Below are 24,184 nucleotides of genomic sequence, written 5' to 3'. Positions count from 1 at the left end.
TCAAAAACTGCTGCATATACCAAAGTTACTCTTTGCTCTTCAGGAGGCTTTTAATACATAGACCAGTTTGCTCATCCCTAATGTTGGGGAAAAGACTGTGAAAGTAAAGATGAAATTGTATCATCAAATCTTTGGTGCTTAAATGATGGTGCAGTACATTAACGCTCAAACTGTAGTGATACATTATGATCAACAGAATGGAGCAGGGGGGGAATCACCCAAGGGGATAATTCTTAAATATTAATGTGAATGTTAAAATACTAAGTACGAATAATATATGTTGCACTGAAATGGGATGACTTTTGTTTAAAAAAAGTGTTCCTGAAATTCCTCCAATTCAGGAAGACAATGATAGATACTTGATCCAGTATTTTTTAATCTTGATATTAAATGTATCTTAAATGTCACTCCTCTGAAATCATAAGAATGTTCAGGAGTGAATTTGCTCTCCTGTTTCTAGGTCTAGCTTTTCGTAAAAGTAATGATGCACCACCCGCACTGTAAAATAGACCCTGGAAAATGCAGAGATGAAAACAGACTGTGGTGCAAAGGTCACAGGGTATATTTTTAATGGCATGCGTTATGAGAGCATCTCATTAGAAGTAGAGTCCTTAGAGTTCATAGCAATAATATTCATAGCTAAAATTAGTCCTGTAGTGCTTTTCATTTAGAGAAGCTGTTACAAATTTGTGTAGACTGTAGTTTTCGTTTGAGTGAGAGATTTGAGTTATTCCAGAAACAACTCAAAAGCATTAGCAGTAAAAGGTGTTTGTATGTTATCAGAAGATTTGGTCAAAACTTTAAAAGTACTGAGTTTATACTAGTGCTGAGGTGCAAATACAACTCAATGCTTATTACTTTTTAAGAATCAAATAACTTATGCTATTCTATATGCTAGTAATAAGAACACTTAAAAATCAACAGTAACGTAAGTTTAGTCCACCTTGAAAATGTCAGCTTAAAAACACAGCTGGAATGTCAACAAGACTATACATGAAATAAGTTCTGTTTTCCTTTCTCATCATCTTTTCAATCCTGAAGTCAACAGATAGAGTACCTCTGAGCACAGTGGTATTTGGCTCAAACACTTTGAGATCCTTAAGGTCTAAATTTGCAGTTAGGTTTTCAAAATCCTCATTGCCATCCAAAGGTATTAACTGATACCAGCAGGAATTTTGACTGAGCAAGGGTCTTCAGGTTCCTGGGTGCTGGGATGAATTTTGTCTCCCGTGAAGGAATTATAGAAGGGCTAGGTAAATCTAGATGAATTAATTTTACAATTTTGGGACACATAATTTATTAGCTCGCTTATTTATTTTTTATTATATCTGTAATTTTGCTGTGAGTTTGGGGTTTGACTGATAAGAAAAAAACCTGCAGTTTTCCTATTCTGCGGCACTAGCCTCCTTGAAAAGGAAAGCTGTATTTTGAGAAAGACGACTAACATTTACTCAGTGTAACCTATATCCAAGCATCGGATCCGCCAAGTTTGGACTGCTGTTGTTAAGCTCCTCAGCTTTTGTCAGTCACGGGATGAACATGATCTGAATTTTAAGCTTCTAAGATCAGCTGAGCTTGAGTTGTTTCATTTCAGATAGCTCTGTGTTGAAAAGGCTTTTACATAAGATTTTAGATATAATCTGGTATAGATATAAGGGAACTTACAATTTCTGCTGGTAAGCAACGCTTAAGAAAATTCTTGAGGTTCCTTAAGAAATACTTGTTTCACGTACAGAAAGTATATGGCTGCTTTTACCCAGGGAGATCCCTTTATCCCTGATCAGTGCCAAACACCCTGATCAGTATCCAAACACCTAACCTCGGTTGTTTCTTCCTTGCAGAATGATTGCAACTCAGTGCACAAGACAACACTCCACAGCCTTTTATTCAGTGACGGTGGAGAGTTAACCCTCGTGGAAAACACTCAACAGTAATAATAATGTTCAGGTTTTAATAAGTGCTTTTCATTGCTAAATTTGAAAACCACTTTACAAAGTCTGTCAGAATCATTGCTCCCATTTCATAGGCAGGAAAACTGAGGTACAGAGCCACGGATAACTTGTGTGATGTTACAAGTCTAGCAGCTGAACTACAGCCTTCACAACTCTACTTTAGTGTTCTAGCCGCTGTGGTATGCTGACTTTTGCTGAGAAAGCTCCACACAATGAACTGAATGGAGTCAGTGGGTATGTTAGTCACTGGGGGAGACAGGGCTGAACTGACCTGGATGGGATTTGGTATTTCTAAATGTTTGCATTGCCAGCCTCTCCCTCCACCTAGAGATACCCAGTTCCTCCCACTCCCCAATATTCAGGGGAAAGGGAGGACAGGGCTGAACTGCCCGTGCTCATTGCTCTCTGCTGCACTCCTCAGCAATAACCCTGAAGATGATTTCTGTGGCTTTTCTCATTTTGTGCTCCACCTGTGGTAACAAAAAGGCTTCTGACTTCAAGGGTTGAGGAAAGGTCAGCAAATATCATGCTGTCTGTGGAAAGATGAGAGACCTTTACTTTGTGATCACAAGTGTGTGGCACCCTCATGGTGCTAAGTGAGCAGAGGGACACTTACCTTTGAAAACTGGACAGATTTTCCACACAGTGGCAGCCCCTTCTCGGTTATACTGTCCCAGTGCTAATTCCATATAGAACAGGGGCATTCCAGCAATGATTAGGAAGAGGATATAGGGAATAAGAAAAGCACCTGGAAAGAGAATAATTAGACATTGTAGTCGATATGTTTTGGTTACATTTTGCTTTCTCTATTGCTTGCTTTTACTGTCTAAAAACAAAGTCACTGCCTTTGCAAAGTAGAAAGCAAGTATCAGGAAGGAAGGACCCATGTTCTCTTGTCCCTTTCCTGTATTTTTTTAAGGTCTCAGAGATAGAACCCCTGAAAAAAGCTGTAGAGCATGGCTTCTATTTACCCCTAATGTTTCCCCTCTGCTTCTTGGCTTCAGAGGGAAAAAAAATGTGACCCTGAAAACTAATTCCTAACTGAAGAAGAAATGATGCCAAACACACTTGCAGAGCTAAAAGGGAAAGGGACTATGAAAAATTTTGTTGTTTTTTTAGTGTAGGATGTTCAAAAGGGAGCATGGAGGCCAGCGACAGAAGCAAAAAAATGTTGTGCAAGTTCCTGTAAGTGCAGTTTAAGTCATACTGTGTAAGGTGTCTGCAGGAACCTCTGGCTTGAAAGTGAATCACTACTGGTCAGTCACATGGAATTTGGGTTTCCATGGCATATTTTGGTTTTTGCTATAATAAATTCCCTTATTCTTATGAAATGTGTTAGACAATGCACCCCTTCTCCAACCTAGTGATACTCATTGCCATTAATGTGGAGTATGTACTAGGATAGGTCTGGTTTCACTGCTGGGCTCAAGTACAGGGTCTTTATATTGCAGCAGGACAGTGCTGGGGCTGCTTGCACCTTCCTGGAATACATAACTTCACTTGATTGAGGATTCTCTCGTGAGTTCATACCACAGAAACTGTCCCCTGTGGAAAAATCCTGATGTGTCAGTGCTACTATCATAAAAAGTATTGCCAACTGAAATACAAAAGGATCATCTAATGTCAAAACTATCTGAAAATTTCGTAGCTATTTTATATGATCCAGGTCACAGAAAGAAGACTCCCCCAACGCATGGCTACATATGATACTATAAAACAATTATAGTTGGTGTCATGTTTAATAACTGGATGCTCTGTCAGTCCTCTGCTTTGTGGTATCTGTGAAGTGTAGTTTTTATTTTATTGCATAGCTTACTTGGTCCAGAACAGTTCAATTCATGTAAAATTTTTATAAAAAATTATTAGACTGTTTTGATAAATAAGGAGCTGACAGAGTAACTACATATTCTGAATGACTGACTGCTCTCCTTAGGAGTTACCTATGAAAAAGAAACTAGATTGTGAAAAACATGGTTAAATTTTTCAGCAAAAGAAAAATAGCAGCAGCTGTCTATTTCTCCCAACAGCAAGTAGTAGGAGCTTTTGCAAACCTTTAAAATTTGCTGTACTGCTTTAGTAACTTGAAAACTTTCCTTGCAAAAGGAAGTAAGTTTGCACTGCTTCTAAATATATAAACTTACAGAAGGTATGCGTAGTCTATAAAAGTACAAAAGCATGACTGTAGCTATCTGAAACATGCCAGTAAGCAGAGTGAACTGTGTACTTAAAAAGTACTTCTGAAAGTACTGTTGTGCTTTTAAAAGTCTGAATAGTTGCTGCTCCTTTACCTTTCACGTTTGCTTTCCACAGATATTACTAGTGTGAGCTGCCTAGCATGACTGTTCAGAGAGGGACTTTTGAGTATATACTGGAGAATAAGAATGGAAAAAACAAACTCTGTTCTCTTAGTCATACCACAAATCTACTTCTAAAAGTAACATGCTGTAACGTAATAGTAAGGACAATGTATTGAGCATTCAGTTGTAAGTTTAGGCATTTGAAAGTTGAAATCTTGCAATGAAACAGAGAGACAAGGTATTTCAACAGAAATAAAGAATAGCTTAAAGCTTTGAGAAGGTATCCTAAAAGCTGAAATATATTGGTTGTATCACTTTGGGGGCAAGAATCTTCTTTTTCATGATGTTTATATGGAGTGTTGTGTGAATGCAACCTGCATTCACATAAGCTACTACAGTACCAGTGTTATATGTTTTAATAATGTTTCAGTGTTGTTTATAAGCTGCTTTCTATGATTGTCATGTTGAACTGTCATATGTTTGAATATTGTAGAGAAAAAAATATTTGTAGTCAACAAATACTTGATACCCTGCAGTTCTGAGCTCTGTTCAATGTTGAAACATACTCAGCTAAATCAATCTGGGACACTACATATTGCTTTCACTATATCTAGTATCTAGAAAAATTATTTTAGGTAGTTTTACTGTCAGATTTCTTGTAAGTGACAGCCTTTGAAGTGCCATACTTGTCTTGCTTCGATAGTGTTACAGTGTGTGGAGCTGACTCACAAACCTAGCTTGTATTTGGGAGGTGTGGAGTTTGCACAGAGTGCTGTTTGATTAACTTTAATGTCAAGAGACTGTGGAAAACATGATGCCACAAATTGAATAGGGAAATTTGTGTCTGAGAAAATTAATCCCGGAGATGTGTAGTGGACATACGTTTAAATGCTAGTTTAAAATACGTGTTTTCCAAGTATGACTAATACCATGATGAACTGTGAAGTGTACTGTACTTAGGCATACTTGCTTAAGCGTCATCTATTTGGCTGCGAGTCATTTCAGGCTTTAGTTAAAGGAGGTTTCTTTCTTTTTTTTCTTCCCCCGCCCTGCCCCCGCAAGGGATTAATAAGGTGTGGTGTAATTTTCAGCAAAGAGCAGTTACGCAGTATGGCAGGGTTTCATAGCTGGGTTACTTTTCAGGTAACTAAATGATTGAAGTATTTTGAAATTGAGATAAATATCAAAGGGTGCTTAGTCACATTAAGTTGACTTAATGTTTTGGAGACTTCTGGAAACTTCTTGTTTCGCAGCTTCTGATGAGGTAAAAAATACCAAAAAGTCAGGTATTTTGTAAACATCTTGATATTTGCTCTTCTCTTCCTAGCCAATATCCAGAATTAAACTTCATTGTGTTCACTGAACCCTTTCTGAGATCATGGGCACTTCAGCAGAAAATAAATGATGGTCAAAGTAGTATTCAAATTGCTGCAAACTAGAACAGTGTGCAAATGCTTATAGACAGCATATGTGTGATATGTGATCAACCTCGCTGTGATTGCACAGGGGCTCCATCATAGGACTGGTTTGTGTACGGTACCTTATGAACAAGAGGTATTTGGAAGGAGACTTCATACTGTCCTCTGTGTGTGTGATTCTAACATCCTGTGGGCATGGGAGGAGGCAAACCAGCATCCTGGTGGGCCTCTTGCTTTAGGTCCACTGGTGTGAATTTGACCATCATACCAGACTTCTCTGAAGGCGCATCCTTGCTGTTAATGCCTACCTGGTCTATGAAGTCAAAATGTGTTAGGAAGAGTGACATGATGCCAGCTGTGTCACTCCCGCCTGTGCCAGAAAGGCCGCAGAAACTGCCGTGCTTTAATTGCATGAATCCAAGGGGCCAGTCAGATTTGTATAGCCTAGGTAGCTGAACTCTTAGGGGGCACACAGTTTGGCTAACGCTTCAGACTAGCTTGCCAAGATCTACCTACCTCAGAGAGCTGAGGGAATGCAATCTGTGGGATTGCTGCATTGGCAGTAACATACTGAGAGCACTCGAGGGGATTCCACTCCCCTTACTGCGTGATGGGATGGGGCTGAGCACACAGCTGCATCCCAAAAGGCAATACTGGTCTCAGCAATCCCTAATGGTTCCTAATTTCCCTTTACAGCTCAAAATCTGAAGCAATTAACATCTGTATTACAGCCCTGGCATAAGAGCTATATTTAACTTGCTACTGAGTCACATGCAGCTCAAAAGCCCCACGTTGGCCTTGGACTGTTGCGAATGGCTACGCCTCTGTTAACAGATTTAATGAGATCCATATACGTCCCTTAAGGTGTCAGTGTATGTACATGGAGGTAAGACAGCCTTGTGTCTTACTCAAAACTAGATTAGGTCAAACCCTCAGCTTCTACAAGAACCATCTGTGTGAAACTTCAAGTGGAAACTTACACAGAAGTTTTTTAAAAAAACTATTATAATTAATTAATGAAGGACAAAATACAAGACAGGCTTTGCATTCCTGTGTTCGGTGCCAAAACAACTTCTTAATTTTGGTATAACAGCAAAGAGTGTCTCTTCCCTCTGTTCTTCAGCATTCACAGCATCCTAGGGGGTGGGAAGAAAGCGGAATACAGCTCTCCTCTCAATCAATACTCCTCTCAATCCTACAAGGAGGTCTCATCTCACTTTCAAATGCCAGAAAGAGCAAGCATTAATTTACTAATGACTGAAAAAAGATCATTTAAACAGCTACTGTTATCCTAAAAGGATTTGTTGATGCACATACAAGAAGCAGGCCAGGCCAGGGGTAGTTGGAACAACTTTGAACTATTTGTGCTCGTTAGCCTTCTGTGTTTGTTACTATGGTTATTCTAGTCAAAATGTTAACTGGTGGGGATGTCTGCTTGTTTTAGCAGACAAACTTTGAGCAAATATTGCAGTATATTTTCAGATAGGAGTGTTTCCAGTATTTGTGCAGGAAAAGAGTCTAAAAACAAAGATCTCCCAACTGGTGAATTGAAATACAAGCTAATCTCTGTATCTGATCAACGCTGCTTGTTTTTTTCATACAGAATAAATAGTACTTCAAACAGTATCAGCAAACAGTTGATAGAATGCAGTACATTTGCTCAGACAACGAGGGAAATGGGGTGAAACTCTAATCTGTGCAGAGTCTTGTGAATGAAAAAGGAAGTCCCCGATGCAGAGATCTTGAAATCTAGATTTTACAAGATCACTGTAGGTAGAAAAGCTAAGTAGTCGGAAAGGCAGGCATTTCTTAGTACATGAACGTTAGTTCTGGCTCTTCAGCAGACTAGCTACCAGCTGGCTTGTGCCGCCACCGAGAGCACCTCTGAAGGAGGCGAGCTTGAGCCTGCTGCTGACTCCTGGGAAGAAGGGGTGGAAGCGTAGACCTTTACTGACCTGAGATTAAAAGCAATAAGGGTTTGCATGGTACAGCAAAGAGAAGTCAGAGATACAAAGGAGCATGATGTAACCTCAGTGTCAAAGCCAAGATGATGATTTTAACAGCAGCTGTATGATGATGTTGAGTCCAGCCAGCAATAGATTATAGTAGTCAAAAATAACATTTTTCTGCAAAACAGATCGCATGACACACTATAAAAACTTAAGCAGCACTTTGCACATATAAAATCCTCCAAGTATGCAATAAAATCTTCCAAGTATGCAACCTTTTTCATGGAAAGTATTTCTGAATCATAAATCCAGTGGAGCTATACCATGGTGAGTGACATGTTTCTTTTGAAGCCCTTATATTTAGCTATTCCCTCTAACAAACAGTTGCTAGTTTTGAACCTATTTATACTCTCCATTTGGGCTCAGAGCCTTCAGTTTTTCCAGAATTCCAATTTTAATAGCATTCCTTTCACTCAAAAGAAAGTGAAAGCAAATAGTTTCCAGAAATGGTTCAATGCTGTTCATAGGCTGATGCCAACTGAAGCCTGTATTTTTTTATCTTGAGCCGTTAACCTGCTACTGCCTTGAAACTACTTGAAGTGACTTGAAGTGCAGTGTATTTATAAGCTGGTCACTGGGTTGTAACAGAAAGGGTTACCCAAGCCCTTCCATGCAAACCCAGTCATCTCTGGCTTTTTGTTACAAGAGTAATGAGCTAAAGAAACCCATTAGTAGCTATTTTGAACAAATTAATGAGAGTTAAATATACCCAGCCACTCAGAGCAGCATGATTCATTCGTAAATAACACCCAAGTCATTGACTAAGGTCCTATTTACATAAATTAATGAAATGATAACATTTACAACAGTGTGTAGTTTAAAGATAATCGCAGGAACGTACAAGAACAGAACCCTGGCCTATGTTGTTTGATAGGAAATTAAAGAATAAATAAAGAGACATGGTGGGTTTAAGAGAATATAAATCAGGTTGGTCCAAGATGGCCAGCGTGGCAGTGGGAGCTCTGGAGCTTTGCAGGGGGGTTCCTGCTGCTGACCTTCACAACACTCTCACTGCTGCTAGCTTAGGAAATTAAGCCATTCCCATCTCTGCTGTGAGTGTGACCATAGAGAGTCCAAAAATCTGCTTTACAAGGTTGCAGTGATAGCTTTTGGTTCTACATCATGCCTCCTTATAGCAGAGGTACTACTGGAGCTGCTGACCCCTTTGTTTCTAAATAAATGAATTAGCATCAAGGTGAGTTTTGACAGTAGTTTGGTAAGTAAATAACTTGGAGTTTGTAACAATGTGAAGGTCTAGCTACTAACATTCCTGCCCAAATCCATTTTGTTGATTTTGTGCCTTTTTCTTTTTTTAACTACCTGGCTGGTTTAAACAAGAAATGAGAGAGTAAGTGAGCTGGAATGTGGAGCCAGCTTGTAGACTGTTTTGTTAGGTGATTTATGAAATCACTATTACTAATGTTCAATAGGACAGGGTTTGTAGGAGTGGTGGTATCCTTTCCTGCAACAGCTAACGCTGTTGGGGACAAAACAGCAAATTTTCTAGTTCACAAGCTCGTCAGAAGGTGCTGGTCAGGGGAAGTGCACAGTACTGGACTGCCGGGTCAGCGTGCAGATGCCTAGCTGGAGAATGCTACTGCTTCACAATAGACATGACTGGAAGCTTAAGAGACACTAAATTAAGAGGACAAAATACTATTCTATCATTTTATTAATAGGAGTGTTCTATTTGTGTTTTTTCCCCAACTTTGCAATTATTAGGGGTGACACAAGGTTATATTCACCTGCAATTGCCTATCAACAAAACCACCCATGTAAGGTGTAGGCTGTACTTGAGATGTACAAAATCAAGTGTCTGTCAAAAGGTACCCTGATTTATTGGTGGCAGAACATCCATGGCTAAAAATATTTTTGAATGAAGACATCAGAAGCTATTTGCTGTGAGCTTGTGGATCAAGATAAGCAGGTTTTGCTGGATTCCAGCACTAGAAAATCCGTAACAACATAACCTCATATGATAAGTTTTCCTTGAAATGTGTGTACTGAAAAACTATTTTCTGTCATGTACAGAATATAGTCATGTACATGAAAGGAAATACTACTTCATCAGCTTTAGCTGTCTCTTAAGTGTAGGGAAGTCCTTGCTTGGTGCCAGGGAGATTTTGGCAACTACAGTTTTACTTCGGTTCAGATACAGACTGTTAGTCATAGTTTTCTCTCTCTCTTCTCAGAGAACTTGTGTGTTCATTTGTGTTTGTTTTGTCTCAGTCAGCTGTAAACTAAAATGAATGTTTTCAAAATTCATGGATCCATCTGATTTTGATGCCAGAATGAATTGTTAGATACTTTGATCTATCTTCCTGTCTAACATAAACCAGAGTTTCAGACAGAAAAACACAATCCTGATTTGAAGATACCAGGCAGGTCCTTTTCTTTTTTTGGTAGTTTATTTCATAGGTTAATAACTTTGGTGTTATAAAACTAATTTAAAAAAAGAATTCTAATTTGAATATATCTGACATTTGATTGTGGCAGTGCTTTCCCTGATAAATTAAAATACCCTGCAATACTTTGTATTTCCCTCCTGTGAAAGATGCTTAAGTGCTGCAATCAAGTGTTTCGGCCTTCTTTTTATAATCTGAAGAGACTGAGTGAATTAAACTGATGAACTACAGTGTAATAGTGATTCCTGCTTTTCTGTCTAAAATCCCCACCTTACAGGCATTTCTTGGTGTAGCAGGTTCATATATTGTCAGGTTGAAGTTATGTGGGCACTTTTTGTACCCACATTAAGTTATGGTACCCACTTTGAGCTGCGCATTTGATGCTTCAGGAATGCCAAGTTTATATCCTCGAGACGTTCCTCCGCCTTACCAGAGAGAGCCTGGGATGAATCCTCTGGATTTTTAGCCCCTCATTTAGGCAGGGTTAGTCCTTGCTTTGGTCTTTCTACTCTTTCTAACATTCTCAGGATTGCCCTTGTGGGAGCTGCTCGCTGTCCTGTGTACATTGTACAGGGTATACAGGGGAGACTCACCTCCTAGTTATGCCACCTGCGTTGGGTGCCTAATATGAGGTGATATGACTGCCCTGGCAGAGCTAATTAGAGCCACAGTAGTAGCTAATGTACACAGTAAGACAAGGCATGTTAAACGTGCTTTGTTCTGTCCATGTAACAGTGCAACTTCTGGTTCACAACACAACCTCAGATGGAGGGTGTTTCTCTTAAAGACTGCTTTTCTTTTGGAGGTTGTCAAAATAAAAAACAGCCCCAAAGTTAAGCACTCTCTGGAGAGGACACAGTACCCATTTTAGGCAGCATGAGATTCATAACTGTGCCAGGGTAAAACAAAGTGCTTAAGACATCTTAAATCAGCTCTAGACAAGTGCCAGGCAGCTTTCAAGAGGATTAATGTACAAACCAATAGGAGGTAAATGTCTTGAAATTCTGCTAGAGAAGAATCAAGTATAAACACTCTGAGGTACACTTAAAACTTGCCTTATCATTTAGTGATTAATCCAATTTTAAGTTGTAGCTCCAATTTTTGGACTCAATGACCAAAGCAAAACATTCCTTTTCCTTCCAGGCTTTATTAGAGATTTATTTGTAATAGTGTAATACTTTCTGTACTATCTTAATCTTTACAAACTCTTGCACAACAGAATCCTCTAAATTCTTTCTATCAATAAAAGGTTATGTTCTATCACAGAAGTATGAGACAGTTACATGTTCCTATCTATAAGAATTCTAGTAAATCTAACCTTTACTCTCAGTCATTATAAATGAGGCCTTCAGGATGAATGTTCTTTCTGATGCCAGTAAAGGAAGCAGAATAACTATACCGTAAACTACATATAATGCATGTTTATACAGGGCTTTGAAGTAGAAGGCAAAGAGTTACATACACTATAAAGCCATTCTCCATGTTTTATTAAAACCCACCTATGTTTTATGTCAACACTACTGGGAAGTATTCTTTATGTACAGTTTTCTGAGACATCTATATTTCTTAGACATGCTATATATACTGCAAAATACAGATTTCACACATTTTGAAATGGATAGTATGCTATCTAGACATAAATAATATTTTCTTATACAAGACAGATGTTGCATCAATTTAATTCATTCGTAAACTTTAATGGCTGCATATGTGATGCTGTTAGCCCCAATTTTGGCAAATTTACCATTACAGTGATGGCTAGTACTGTGTAATTGCCTAGGACAATGCAAAACCCTGTACTCTTATCAAAGATTATAGTTGCTATTGGATTGTGCTAAAATTTTGGAAGGTCTGGGCGAGGGTAGCTCCAAATGGCTGCGGCTTCTTTACTTTGTACCTTTTTATTAGCACTGAACACAAGAATTTCATAAAAACTGTCACAGCATTCTTCACAGAAAACCTTTCTATTTGGAAAAAATCTGTATTTGGCCTAGGGTAGTGCTGGTAATATTCTGTATGCAGTGCAGAGCCATCAGGTGGGGTCTCTGAGAATTTGGGCATTGTGGGCACAAAGCAAAACTTCTTAGTAGCATCCCTGCAACAGGAAGGCTATAAGAACTACTTCTCTTGATGTTCCCTTGCTCCAAAGGGTAAACAGAGTCTCACCTAGACCAGCATGAAACCATAACAGTGCTGCATCAATCTAGCTGTACTGGCTAGCAACACCCTTCCTTCATTTTCTGTCTGACTACTCTCCCTCTTCCGTGGGCATTAATCAGACAAAAGTTTTTATTTAAGTTTGAAACCTGAGCTTTATGTTTGTTCTTATTTACTGGACTATTTTTCTAATAGGCTTCAAGCAATGAAGTAAATTTTTCCCTCAGTCCAAGCTGTCCAGTACATATTTCATCACTGCCATTCTGCACAGGGCCTCCTAGTTTGAAATGCCATAGAAGAATGTGTAAATGACCTCAGGGCCCATCATAGCTCACTGCCAAGATGAAGCAGAGGCCTATTAACAGTTTGAAGCAAAATTCTTCTTGTTTCGTCACAGTGCAAACTTTTGCTAGGGCAGATTGTGGGGCAATTTTATTCACTGGTTACTCAGACCTTATGATAAATCAGTGTGGCTGAGCTTGGTGTTTTCAACTTATCACACAGCTGTATTTTTTTTTTCATATTTCTAAACAGCTTTAAAACACATTATACCTCATGATTGTAAAACAGTATTTAGAAGGAAAAATGTAGGTGATCTTGAAGATTTCCAAATCTCTTAATTTAGGGTTAGAGACAGTGATTTTGTCATCAGCCTCTGTATGTGTCAATGAAGGATTAACGTGCAATTTAGGAATAGCCTGGTAACTGTTTTCTGTCACTTTCTGTTAGGGAAGAGTCAAGGGAGAGAGAGTAACCGATGCCAGCTATATTCTCTCAGCCGCCAATTTCAAAAGTTCAAAAACCATGGGTTAGGCCCCAGAATAATTTAAAATATCTTAAAATGGAAGATCTTCTAGTCCAATCCTTTTATTTGCCTTCTGGCTTTTAGTCTTGTACTTGCTTTGTATTTTCCCAGTTTTTCTCTTTAGCCTTGAGAGCTAGAAAGAGATTCTTGCCTAATCATTTGTGTCTATGAAACTGCAAGAGTAAAAAGCACTTCTTAAAATAGTACTTCTTTTTATTGCTTGAGCCCTACATGGGAGAATGCCGAGGTCATAGTCTAACTCTCACAGAGTAAGTTCATTTTGTGTAATAATGACCATCGTCTATGTAAGTCCTGACATTTTGCTTATTAGGTGAAGTACTGAGCTATTGCACTGAGTGAAGATCAGTTATTAGCCACTGGAAGTCTTCTATATCAGTTTAGTCTGAATAGTTTTTTATTACTTTACTCTGTTTTTCTTCTCACATAATTCTTCGTCTGGAAATTCTGTCTACTTAGGAGTCCTTAAGAGAGAGACGTCTGTTATTTGGGTTCAAATCCTAGCTCTGGTGACGTCAATGGAAAAAAACCACCCATTGACTTCAGCTGGGTCAGGATTTCTCCCTTGTGGTTTACGAATCTATTGATTTTAACTAAGGCTGTAGAGCCATATATAAATGAGAAACAAACTGCAGAAAAGGAGCAAATGATCAAACTCTTCCCCAAAACAAAATCTGGAGTGTCTCCGGTCTCACCAACACCTGCCTCATGTTCTCATCGACACATCTGTATTTCTCTTTAGAGGGGAGACAAAAGCACTGCACAGCACAAGCTAGTCCTTAGTTTTGTGATAAATCTTATAAGATGCCTGTGTACAGCTATAATCACCCCTCAGTTGGGGGCATGAGCTTTTGAACCTTCTTCTAGCATCAGTCTTATTGGACATCAGTAGACAGATACAGTCCTGCATGTTGATAAAGAGTCGTGTAGCAGAGATACTTTTGAGTAGCTTCTAAGCTGTGAACTTGAAGTTTTGGTAACACTTAGCGTTGAACTTTCTAATATCATAGTTAGTCCAATATACTTAATTGTTCTTGCTCACTGAAACTCTTTGCTTTCCATTACTGGTGTTGTGAAATAATGATGTTTCTGCCAAGAAGGCAAGGCGCTGAGATCTGCTGGAAGGCGAGCTATATTAGCATTGAAGAAGGGAAAAAAAAAAAAAAAGCATGGCTCTTTATTGTAGAATGGTAGTGAAAGTCTGTGTGGAGCTTGTTTTCCAAAGGTAAATCTTTCGAGAGGTCTGCAGAGAACAACCTCCTAAACTTAGTATTTGAGAAATTATTCCCTCCTGTATCATTCCTTGGGGGGAAGAGACTATCTCCATTTTAATGTTGCACTCATTTAAAAAATGGTGTGTTCGGGGGCTAATATCTTGTTATCAATGGATTGTCTCCTTGCTGTTGTTGTGGCCATGCTGACAAGTGAGCTCCTTATTAGGCATCACTAAAAGCTGCCACTCCTATAATGTCCTAATAAATGAAATGAATCAGGAAATCCAAGAAGGGTCTGCTTGGGAACAATCATTGCTATTACTGGGCAGCTCTGTATTTCAAAGTCATGAGCCACCCTGTTAGGTCCTCCAGTAATTTTTTTTTTTTCTATAAATGCAGTAGGTTGCTGTTACATTAATTATCAGGTTAGCATCTACTAAGATCTATAAGGATCTGCTGCTCCACCTTGTGGTCTGAAAAAAGTTTTCTGTTACTCTAGAGTGGTGTGTCAGAAAAAGTCCAGCCTTTCCTCCTTTATTTATTAAACTGGAATTTGACTGAAATCAGTATCATACTTTTCCTCAAGATACAGATCTTAAGGGCAAGTAATGTGTTGTCACTTTTGGCATGCTTCAGGATAGACACTGCAAGAGGTGTTTGACTACAGAAGAGAAAAAGAGAGAAAGAAATGAAGGTTGAATCAGTGAAGAGTGCTATTCAGTACACATAGTTCAGTAGGTGCAGAATAAATTATAAATAGCAAAAAATAAGATACACAATACTCGGCTGCTTTTTTCAGTACGTATGCTAGGCCCATGGTAACAGCTTGTTTTTATGGTCAGTGAGGCAATCAGATAGGGTGTATTCTTCCATGCTGCCGATGGGCCAGAAAATCAGTGGCTTCCCACAGTTCTGCAGACTTCAGTAAAGATGAATGCTATGCAATTACCCGTCCACAATCCTTCCTGTACATCAATGCCACAAAAGCTGTTTCTCAAACTAACAAGAGTGCTATAGCAAGACATGGCTTTTTACTCACTCTGTCACTAATTGCAGTGCTTGGAAATCATGCAATATTTTTCTCCAGCTCTGAAATAAAGACTGTAAAGGAGTAATATTCTTCTGCTGTTGAAGAATATAAAAAGGCGTATTGTATAATAAGGGCAGCTTGTCTTACTGCATACCGGCAATCAGAACGCTAGTCATAAAAAACATCTATGGACTGGCAAAAGACAACTGCCTGCCCAATCCTGTCCAAGTTTTGTTTAGTAATATGTTATCACAGAATTCCATGCACTGGAAAGTTGGTAGTGTACTTTGGATGAATAGGAGTGTAAAGAAGTATGTGGCTTACATAGCCAGACCTCCCTGCTGACAGTTTGTTTCTGAATGGTAGACCCTAGCTCTCAAAGTGGTGTATTGTGCTGTCACCTTTGTCATGTTTCAGGAGAGAGATTGCAAAACTTGTTTAAATAGAGAATAGGGGAAGGGAGAAGGAAGAGTGAAAATAAAACAAAGGATAGCTTTGATAAGTAGTTTAGAGGTTCTTTCCTGTGGTCTTCGTGAAGAATAATATGTCACAAGGCAAGGAACTTAACTGTTTCCCTTCCATTCCCCCACCTCCTTCCTCCTTCTTTATAGATTAAAGGTTTCAAAATCTGTACGGCTAAAATTAAGTATGTTGAATCTATACAGAAATTAAGATGCTGAATTATACTACAGTTATCTCTCCAGAATTTCCATGAGAACAGGGATTATTCAGCATTACTGGGGGTCTAGGCACTTTTGGTGCCAATTTCCTGAAGGACTCGGATATCCATCTTTAGGAAGTCAAGTTCTGAGTGTCAGTAAAGCCTTTCATTTGAAACTATTCTGACTTGGCACCAGTGCATAAGATCTACACAATTAGGATGAAATCTTGCCATGAAAGGTTCAAGACTTAACTCGGAGGCAGGGAGAAGGCAAGGGGAAGATTGAGGAGTTGTAGTTGGAGGAGGGAATTACAGGTTGTCAAGACATGGGTAATAGGCTACTAACATGAATCCTTTATCTCCAGTTGCCCTGAGGAAGGGAAACTGAAGGTTTATAATCAGTGTGATATTCCTGGAATCTTTACATACTTTTCACTGAAACTGGATTGGGGCAGTGGAGTTGTCCTGCTTATTTCTTATTTCAACTTCAATAATAGTAATAATAGAGTAGTAATATTGGGGCAGTGGAGTTGTCCTGAATACAACTTATTTCAACTTCAATAATAGTAATAATAGTAGTAGTAGTAGTAATAATAATAATAATAATTTCTTGTTGTCATATTTCAAGTCAAGAAGTCAAGAGTCAGTTGCAAGATTCCCCCAAATCCATTATCACGGTTTTGTACAGTCTATATGAAGGATATATACAGAGAGAATGGAAAGTACTAAGAGCAAGATAGTACTGAAATATCTAGAACTGTATTACAAAGACACTCCATTTAAATGTCTCCTGCCTCCTGAATTACAATATTTTAATATATCTCTAAGTATATATTTATTTGGTTATGGTTTATTATCTTGTAATAGTGCTGAGAGCAGTTAGGTGCAACATCATCTAATAATTACAATATATGTAAATGCTATGGAGTTTACAGTGCAAACCAATATTAGAGAGTCATACTACAGTTCTTAACTATTTAATCAATTGGTTAACCTGGGACAAAGGCTTTAGAGCTGGGAGTTGCTGATGTGCTTCCCATTAGACACAGCAAAAATGAAGGCATGAGCTATTTGATGTTGCTCCTCAGAACTGCTCAAAATTCTTTAAACCATTTGTTTCCATTTTAATTCACAGCAAGAGGTTCAGTAATTTGTGGACTGATTTTAATCATCATTTCCTTCACAGCATATCTAAACACTCACTAAAGCTGTATGTTCCCTCTGATCTTATGTGTAAGTAGTTGTATTAGCATTCTGTTTTGTATCGGTGTAAGTACGGGGAAGAAAGTGTCTGTCTGGAAATAACATCTTTAGACTGCTAGAGCTGTGTTCACATATTCACTGAACTGACAGACAGGTTTGTGATATTATGCCAAAAGATGAAAGGGAAATTCTGCCCTGACACTATGTAGACCATGTCTCAGTCTCCTTAGAGATATTTTGGGTTCTTCAGTAAAGAAGGGCTGTTGGCTGCTACACTGCTAATATGGCCTTTCTATTTTCTGTTTCTTCTAGCGAATTTAATAGCTTTAAAAGATGTTAGTGAGAAAACAGACTAGAAACAGATGAAGCTTAAGTGCCTGCTATTTCAGCTTGAATGAGTATCCAAAACCTGAGATTCCTAGCTAAACTATAAGAAACTCCTGTATCTGTTTTAATAGGTGTTAATATGAATGTAGTAGGCTTCCTAATGCGACTTTTGGAATTTACTTGGCCAGGAGGGATATATATCCTGTTGGAATGGCTTTCTAGGGATATTTCAGTACTTCAGTTTCTTGGCAGAATTGAGAAGGGCATACAGGAATGAAGGCGGGGGGAGCAGGGAGGAGGAAGACCTTAAGCAGAGATTTTAAATTTCCAAACAACGGAACTAAGTTTACTACTTGATGTCTTTTCTGCCTCTTACTTTAGAATAAAGCACTTCTGAGTGGTAATCAAAATGTGTTCATTCAGCATGCTTAGAAAGAGGTATCTTTGCTTTTGTCAGAACAGCTCATTTGGTTCACACCAGCTTTTTTATTGTCTTGGTAACGTGGAGAAGCAAAGGCGGAAAACCAGTTTTGGTGGTTGGTTGGAGCACCCCTTAGATCAGTTCTGAATGCTTGCCCCGCAAGGGGATCACAGGATGGTCCTCTTAAGGCATAAAGTCAAGCTAAGTACTATGAATCTTATCTAGAACCTTTCTATGCTTGTACATATCTAGAACCTTTGTAAAATTCTGTCTAAGGGTTGCTAGAATTGTTCAGGGACAAATAACTTTTCTGCTCAGCCAGGTATTTACCTGAGAGTCCATATAGTGTGCCACTTACACGCTATTTCATGGTATCTTACCCCAGAGTCAGAAACTAGAATTTTAGAATTGATGAAAGATTTGGGTGAGAAAGATTCAATTCTTCCTTATCAACTATTCATAATGCTTCATATGTAGTAGGTGTATGACATAGTAGCTTATAACCCTGCAGACATTACAGTTCTGAAGATTTATTTTGCGGAGCCAAAAAACCATGCAGAGGAGAACAGGGAATTTCAGAGAAGCAGCTGGCAACTGGCATGTGAGCTACAGTGCTGGTGAGCCTAGGTGAATCTATGCTCTGTGTACACCAGATGATTCGTGGCTGATCAAGGAAAGGAAAGAGTAGTGATGAAGTCATGTGGGACGGGGAAGACGGCAACCGTGAGCTGGCCACTGAATCCAGCTCTGGGGAAGGAGGTACTGTCACACTACACAACTGAACATTGTCCCCAATGTCACACGATGCCCAGGAGCCCAAAGCTCGTGGCCACAGTGTGGAGATCAGCATAATAGTTTAACCTATCTGAGGTCACTGGTTCGATGTGCTAACGGGAATTGAAAACCCCTTATTAGGAAACCAAAATCACTAGATTTGCATCTAAGCTTTGATTGACTGATGAGTCAAACTCTTGGCGTAGGCTTTGCCGTGAGATTAGTTCAAAGTTGATTTATTATCATCATCAATGCTATTTTGGAATGTAAACCCTGATATTACAAGGCAAAGGTCATCCACCTTTGAAGTGTAAAGTGCCAGATTATATTCTTTCTCAAAATAGCGATTAAACTTGGTGGCAGACACTTGGCAAAACGCAGGGGGCAGAGCCTAGTGGAAAGGCAAGGTGCTGCTGGTCAGCATCATAGCTTGCTTTTGGTGAAGCGATGTGCTAGCCAGGCTCACAGCTCTGTGGGAGGTGATACTTTCACAGGTGTCATTCTCAATGTGTGACAGCTCTTGGCTTCTGGGTTTGTGCTGGCCCTGTTTGGGGATAGTCGGATTTGGTTGTATGCTGTCTTTGGTACCTGTGCTGTGGATTGCTCAGTCCTGCATTACAGCTCATGGAAGTATGAATAGGAAAGGGAGCATTAGGAAAAACTGTAAGATACTTCTGTTCTAAAGTGTATTGATTGCTGGCGAACTGTTCTCTGAAGCAAACAATTTCTTCTAGAAATACTGTGGTCTAAAAACACTTAAAAATAATGCTTCAGAGGAGATTAAAAGTGTATATTATGATAGCTAGAGAACTGTTAAAATATTTATCTGCAGCTATTCATAAATTCATGAAAAGCTTAATCTGATTCTTATGATACACTAAGTCTCCAGTGACTAATCTGACAATTACATGCTTCCTAATGAGTTGTCTGAACATGACTGACCTTGCAAATACCTTGGCTCACAAAAAAAGTACTTTATGTTGGTAAATTCTTTTTCCACAAATTTCAGTGGGGAATATTAATTTTGCCTATGACTATGCAGGAAAACGAAACAAAAATGAACATTAATACTAAAAGTATCTTGTACAAAAACTACAATAGCGTTGTTAACTAAGACCGAGCATCATCCTCCCCCACTGTGAGCACATCAGTTAATCATACTAGGCATTACTCAACTTCATTTGGCATCAGTAAAATTTTAGATGTAGTCCAAATATCAGGGTAAATCTTTCCCTAAGCTGATGAGAGTCTAATTTTAATACTCTTCTTATGTATAGCCTCTTACAGCACTGGGGAGCACTTAAAAGGTTGGATGTGTTATAAAGACTTGGTTTGAGTACATTGATGTTGACCACTTACAGACAGAGTCATACAGCTAGGGAGTTTCTTTTTAAAAAAAGAAAAATGCACTCTTGCCAGAAATGAGTTATAATGAGGATAGAGCACTTGTGAGAATAGCCAGTAGAAATGACCGTAGCTGCTGATTTCTCCAGTGACATACCCTGCTCCTTGAAACTCTCACAAATGGACTGCACAAAAAGTATTTGATTTGCTGCAAACAGTACTTTTCCTTTGTGCTGTGAGGAGCAGTCAAATACATGTGAGTCGTGGTGTTTATTGATCAGGCAAACTGACAAGGCAGTGTTTGAGAATTCCCCCTTCTGGAGTGTTATGTGCTTAATGAGAGCTTGCAGAATTTTATCATCTGTACAGAAGTAGTTTAGAGCACATAGTGGGCATATCCTGCTTCCAAGAAGTCGGTGAGGGCAAGATCTCATCCAGTCTGTTCATACTAAACTGTCCTGAAAGTTTTCTGTGGCCCGTTTCATATTAGAATCCAGCCACTGGATCTGTCTCTGCCCTTGTAAGGCAGGCGAGTCCTATGGAAGTAGGTAACTGATACAAAAAATAAACACTCTAGCTTTTTAGATCTTACTAAAGATTGGGGATTTTTTTTTTTAATAGCAGAAGAATGTTTCCAGAAATCACAGTTGTTCATAGAAGGGTTACATTCTGCCATCTATCTTTGTGCAGAAGTCCCATTGGGGTCTCTCAGCAGGCTACTCCCAAAACACAGATGTTTCTGGCTATTCATTCAGCATTTTAGTGCTGCTGGATGCTTCTTACTCTCTAGCTTTTAGTGAAAGCTTGTTAAAATACAAATAGGGTTTTTTGTTAACACCACTGGTGCTGTCTCCAAAGTTACCTAACATAAAAAAGTCTATATAACTACCACTGGGTGGTGTATGCCTCGTGTAAGTACAACTCACTGAAGTAAACTATCGTGAGTTTTGTATGTGTGGAACTTCAGGATCTAACCCAAAAGTCTGTATGTCTAGTTTTTAATGAGGAAATTTCCCTGGAGTTTATCAAAGAAAAGAAACTCAAGGATGTGGCTAGTAAGAAGGTGGGGGTGTATATGTATCCACGTCCTTGTAAAATTCAACTTTGAATGAGGGAATACAGTGTGTATTTATACTTTCCTTCTGAGTTCCTGTAAGTTCTCACGCTTTATTGAGAACCACCTATTTTTACAAGCTTGGAAAGGCCCTTAGTGTGTCTGCTGGCATCTTAAATTAATCATAGCCAGTCTTAGGAACACAACAGTTCACACGTCACTTTTTTCAGATGTAAAGGGGGATGCCATTTTCTACCACTTCCATGTCCTTGATGCTGCTGTTCAACATTTAAGACCATTTGTAGAACCTTTGTGGGTGTAGATTTTGGAAGGATAACAGAATTTCTTTTTGCTAGATAGCACAAGCTATGCTGAAAACAAGTGCTAAAATACCTTAGCAGACTAGGACATAGGGCATTGCAACATGCTTCCTTTTCACTACCTATTTTGTATCAATCTGTTGAAGATACAGAAGTTCATAACCCACATTTGACTATCTTTGTCTAAAGTCAGCTCTACTTAGATTGCTGAGGCTAATTGCTGAGGCTTTCAGAATAAAGAGAAACTGAGGGAGGAAGAAGAAAGGAAACCTTTTTCCTTCCACTGATTTACTTTATATATGCCATCCAATTCAAGTTTAGTCAGTTTTGGTTTTTTTCCTTTATCTAGTAGCTCCTTATAAATATCAAAAGGCAAACTATAACCCTATTATGAGCATCTTGTAAAACTTTTTTTAAGGAGCAAGTCTGAGCATGCTATACAAGTACAGAAATGCCACCTGATTTTGTCTCTTTAGCTTGCTCAGCAGTCCAGCAAAACGACTAAGATAATGAAATTAAATTTTCTCCTTGTCTATTAGTACTTTATTACATCTTCTGTATGGAGATATATAAGCCAGCAGTCATATGAAACCCATTGGATTATTCTTTTGAGGTAGCAAAACTTGCTCTAGTGCTAAAAAGGTTCCCGCCTGCAGTAGCGGGGGGTGGGGGGGGGCGGGGGCAAGGAATGTTTAAGAATATCTGTGGTTTAGGACTGAAAGATAGCAACGAAATCCAACAGTATCCCATAGCTTGTGCCTGTTGCTTCATGTTCTTGTAGGAAAATTTACACATAGAGCAAAGAAGCTCCCAAACCCAGTTTGACAGAGAAAAGGGACTGACTTGGCTTGAAACTCAGTACTTTTAGAGCCTGAATCTCTTACAGGAGTTTCTACTAAATGAAATTTTTATATATGTGTGTGTGTGTGTCCAACATGGGAGGCAACGGATGAAAAATTTTTAAGATAGCATAGAGATAATCGTAAAGAGAAGGAAGAGAGCTATTAACCAGTCCCTGGCTATATTTCCATTTCCCACTTCTCAGCGCAGGGTCTATCCTGGAAATTCTGTCATGAGTGATATGCTGATGGCCATAGTCTATCAAACAGCATAGAAAAAGAAAAATAATCTCAATATCTATATATGATGAAACTTCATTAAGACAAACACAATCAAGTTGTAAAAATTAGTTTGTCCCCCTATTAGCCACAGCTGATATGTCTTTGTCCAGCTCAGCTAGCTGAATACCTCCCTGAGAACACCTCCTTAGGAAAAGCCCACTGCTGATGGTTTTTGACCATCGGGATTATCCCATCTTTCATTTTATGGTAAAATAAGTCTTTTAAGCGCCAGTAAAGGATGTGAATATTATGTATGTGTTTGGGAATGACATCCTAGGGGTTGACTGAGATGCTTCATACTATGGTTTGTCCTCTGTTGGAGAGCAGAGTAAAGGAGCGTTTATAATCTCTGTATCAGTAAGCAGTTCTCAGTCATTCTATAGACTTTGATAGCATAAGGCCTCTCTACCTTTGCTTGTAAAGGTCTGATTTCGCTTTGATGGTAAGGAAAAATTGGTGCAAACTTTTCACTGAAAGGTGCCTCTTGTAGCTGTGAAGTAGTTAGCTGTCTCTCCACTGCAATTTGGAAGTATTTGAATTAAAAGATGCTAATGAAGACCGGGGTTTCTCTAGCTGAACTGACGTAAGATAGTATACGGAGACTAAACAAAATGCAAGAGACTTGCAGACTGTTACCTCCTGTGCCTGAGCTAGCAGCAAATTATAAAGGAAGCAGGTTAGGAAATTAAGTGACCCAAAATAAGACAGAAAAGAGTTCAAGCGCTCTGGGTGTCACCTTGTGCAATGTGAGATAGGGGAATATATCTCTTTCCCTAAAAACTGCAAGATGACCTGGAGATCTGGCAATGGTGTATACATACTGAGTGGCATGAATGATGATGCTGCTACACCTGCACCTGACACCGTGGAAGCCTGCTGGGTTCATGATGCATTGTGCTGCTGTAGTGTGAATTGCTAGAATTATTTTTGGACATAATGAAATAAGGATGGAGGTTATTTTTCAGTACTAACTACTTTCTTCAGCCTGTCTGGGTGGTGAGCAGAGAGAGAGAATTTCTGACTCTTCTCAGAAGTTTTGGAGGTACCAAACTAGACCACGTGTTTCAGTATCAGCCCTTTCTAGTATCCTATTCAGTTCCAAGGACGGGTGTAATTCTGTCTTAACTGATAGGGACTGTCCCGTCCCGCAGTCCTCTTTTCGCAGGAAGCAAGTATTTTATGCTACAAGTGTGAACCATTAGCCTTTATCACCAGGCAACCACATTATCAAGACATACGTAACTATCTTACAGAACATCCAGATACTAGATACTACAGATTGCTAGATACAGAATATCTAGCAGTTCTTCTCTCTGTATCATTCACCATTGACACAAACAGTCCTCCATCTGCTAGGCAGGGTCTGTTCTTCCTATGTGTGATTTGAAAGCACCCCAGGCACCTGCCCGGCTTGCAGATGGTGTTACTCCATCACAGTGTGGAGTCATCACTGACAACACAACGTATTTCAGGGACATGAAAGGGGATGATGGAGTTAAGGTCTTACTGAAGATGTGCCAGACAATCTGAGCTAACTGTAATTATTGTGTGTCATTTTTTTTGTTGCTGTCATAGCCAAACTGTGCAGGAGGTGAGGTTTTGTTTGTAACAAGTCTACCTACCGGGGGGGGGGGGGGGGGAGGGGGGCGCCCCC

At 39.2% G+C, this 24,184-nt stretch overlaps 1 protein-coding gene across 1 annotated transcript in view; it reads right to left on the bottom strand.

Annotated features, from left to right (window-relative positions):
* The window catches only part of SLC6A2 (solute carrier family 6 member 2), a 79,928-nt gene that overhangs the window by 52,761 nt on the left and 2,983 nt on the right, over positions 1–24,184 (bottom strand). Inside the window, exon 3 of the mRNA XM_009276731.1 lies at positions 2,569–2,700. Within this exon, the coding sequence (XP_009275006.1) occupies positions 2,569–2,700 (132 nt within the window). The remainder of the gene's footprint in view (positions 1–2,568; positions 2,701–24,184) is intronic.

The sequence above is a fragment of the Aptenodytes forsteri genome, unplaced genomic scaffold (genome assembly GCF_000699145.1).
Source record: "Aptenodytes forsteri isolate BGI_AS27 unplaced genomic scaffold, ASM69914v1 Scaffold33, whole genome shotgun sequence".
Lineage (NCBI taxonomy): Eukaryota > Metazoa > Chordata > Aves > Sphenisciformes > Spheniscidae > Aptenodytes > Aptenodytes forsteri.
This window is presented reverse-complemented; position numbering and strand designations above follow the sequence as displayed.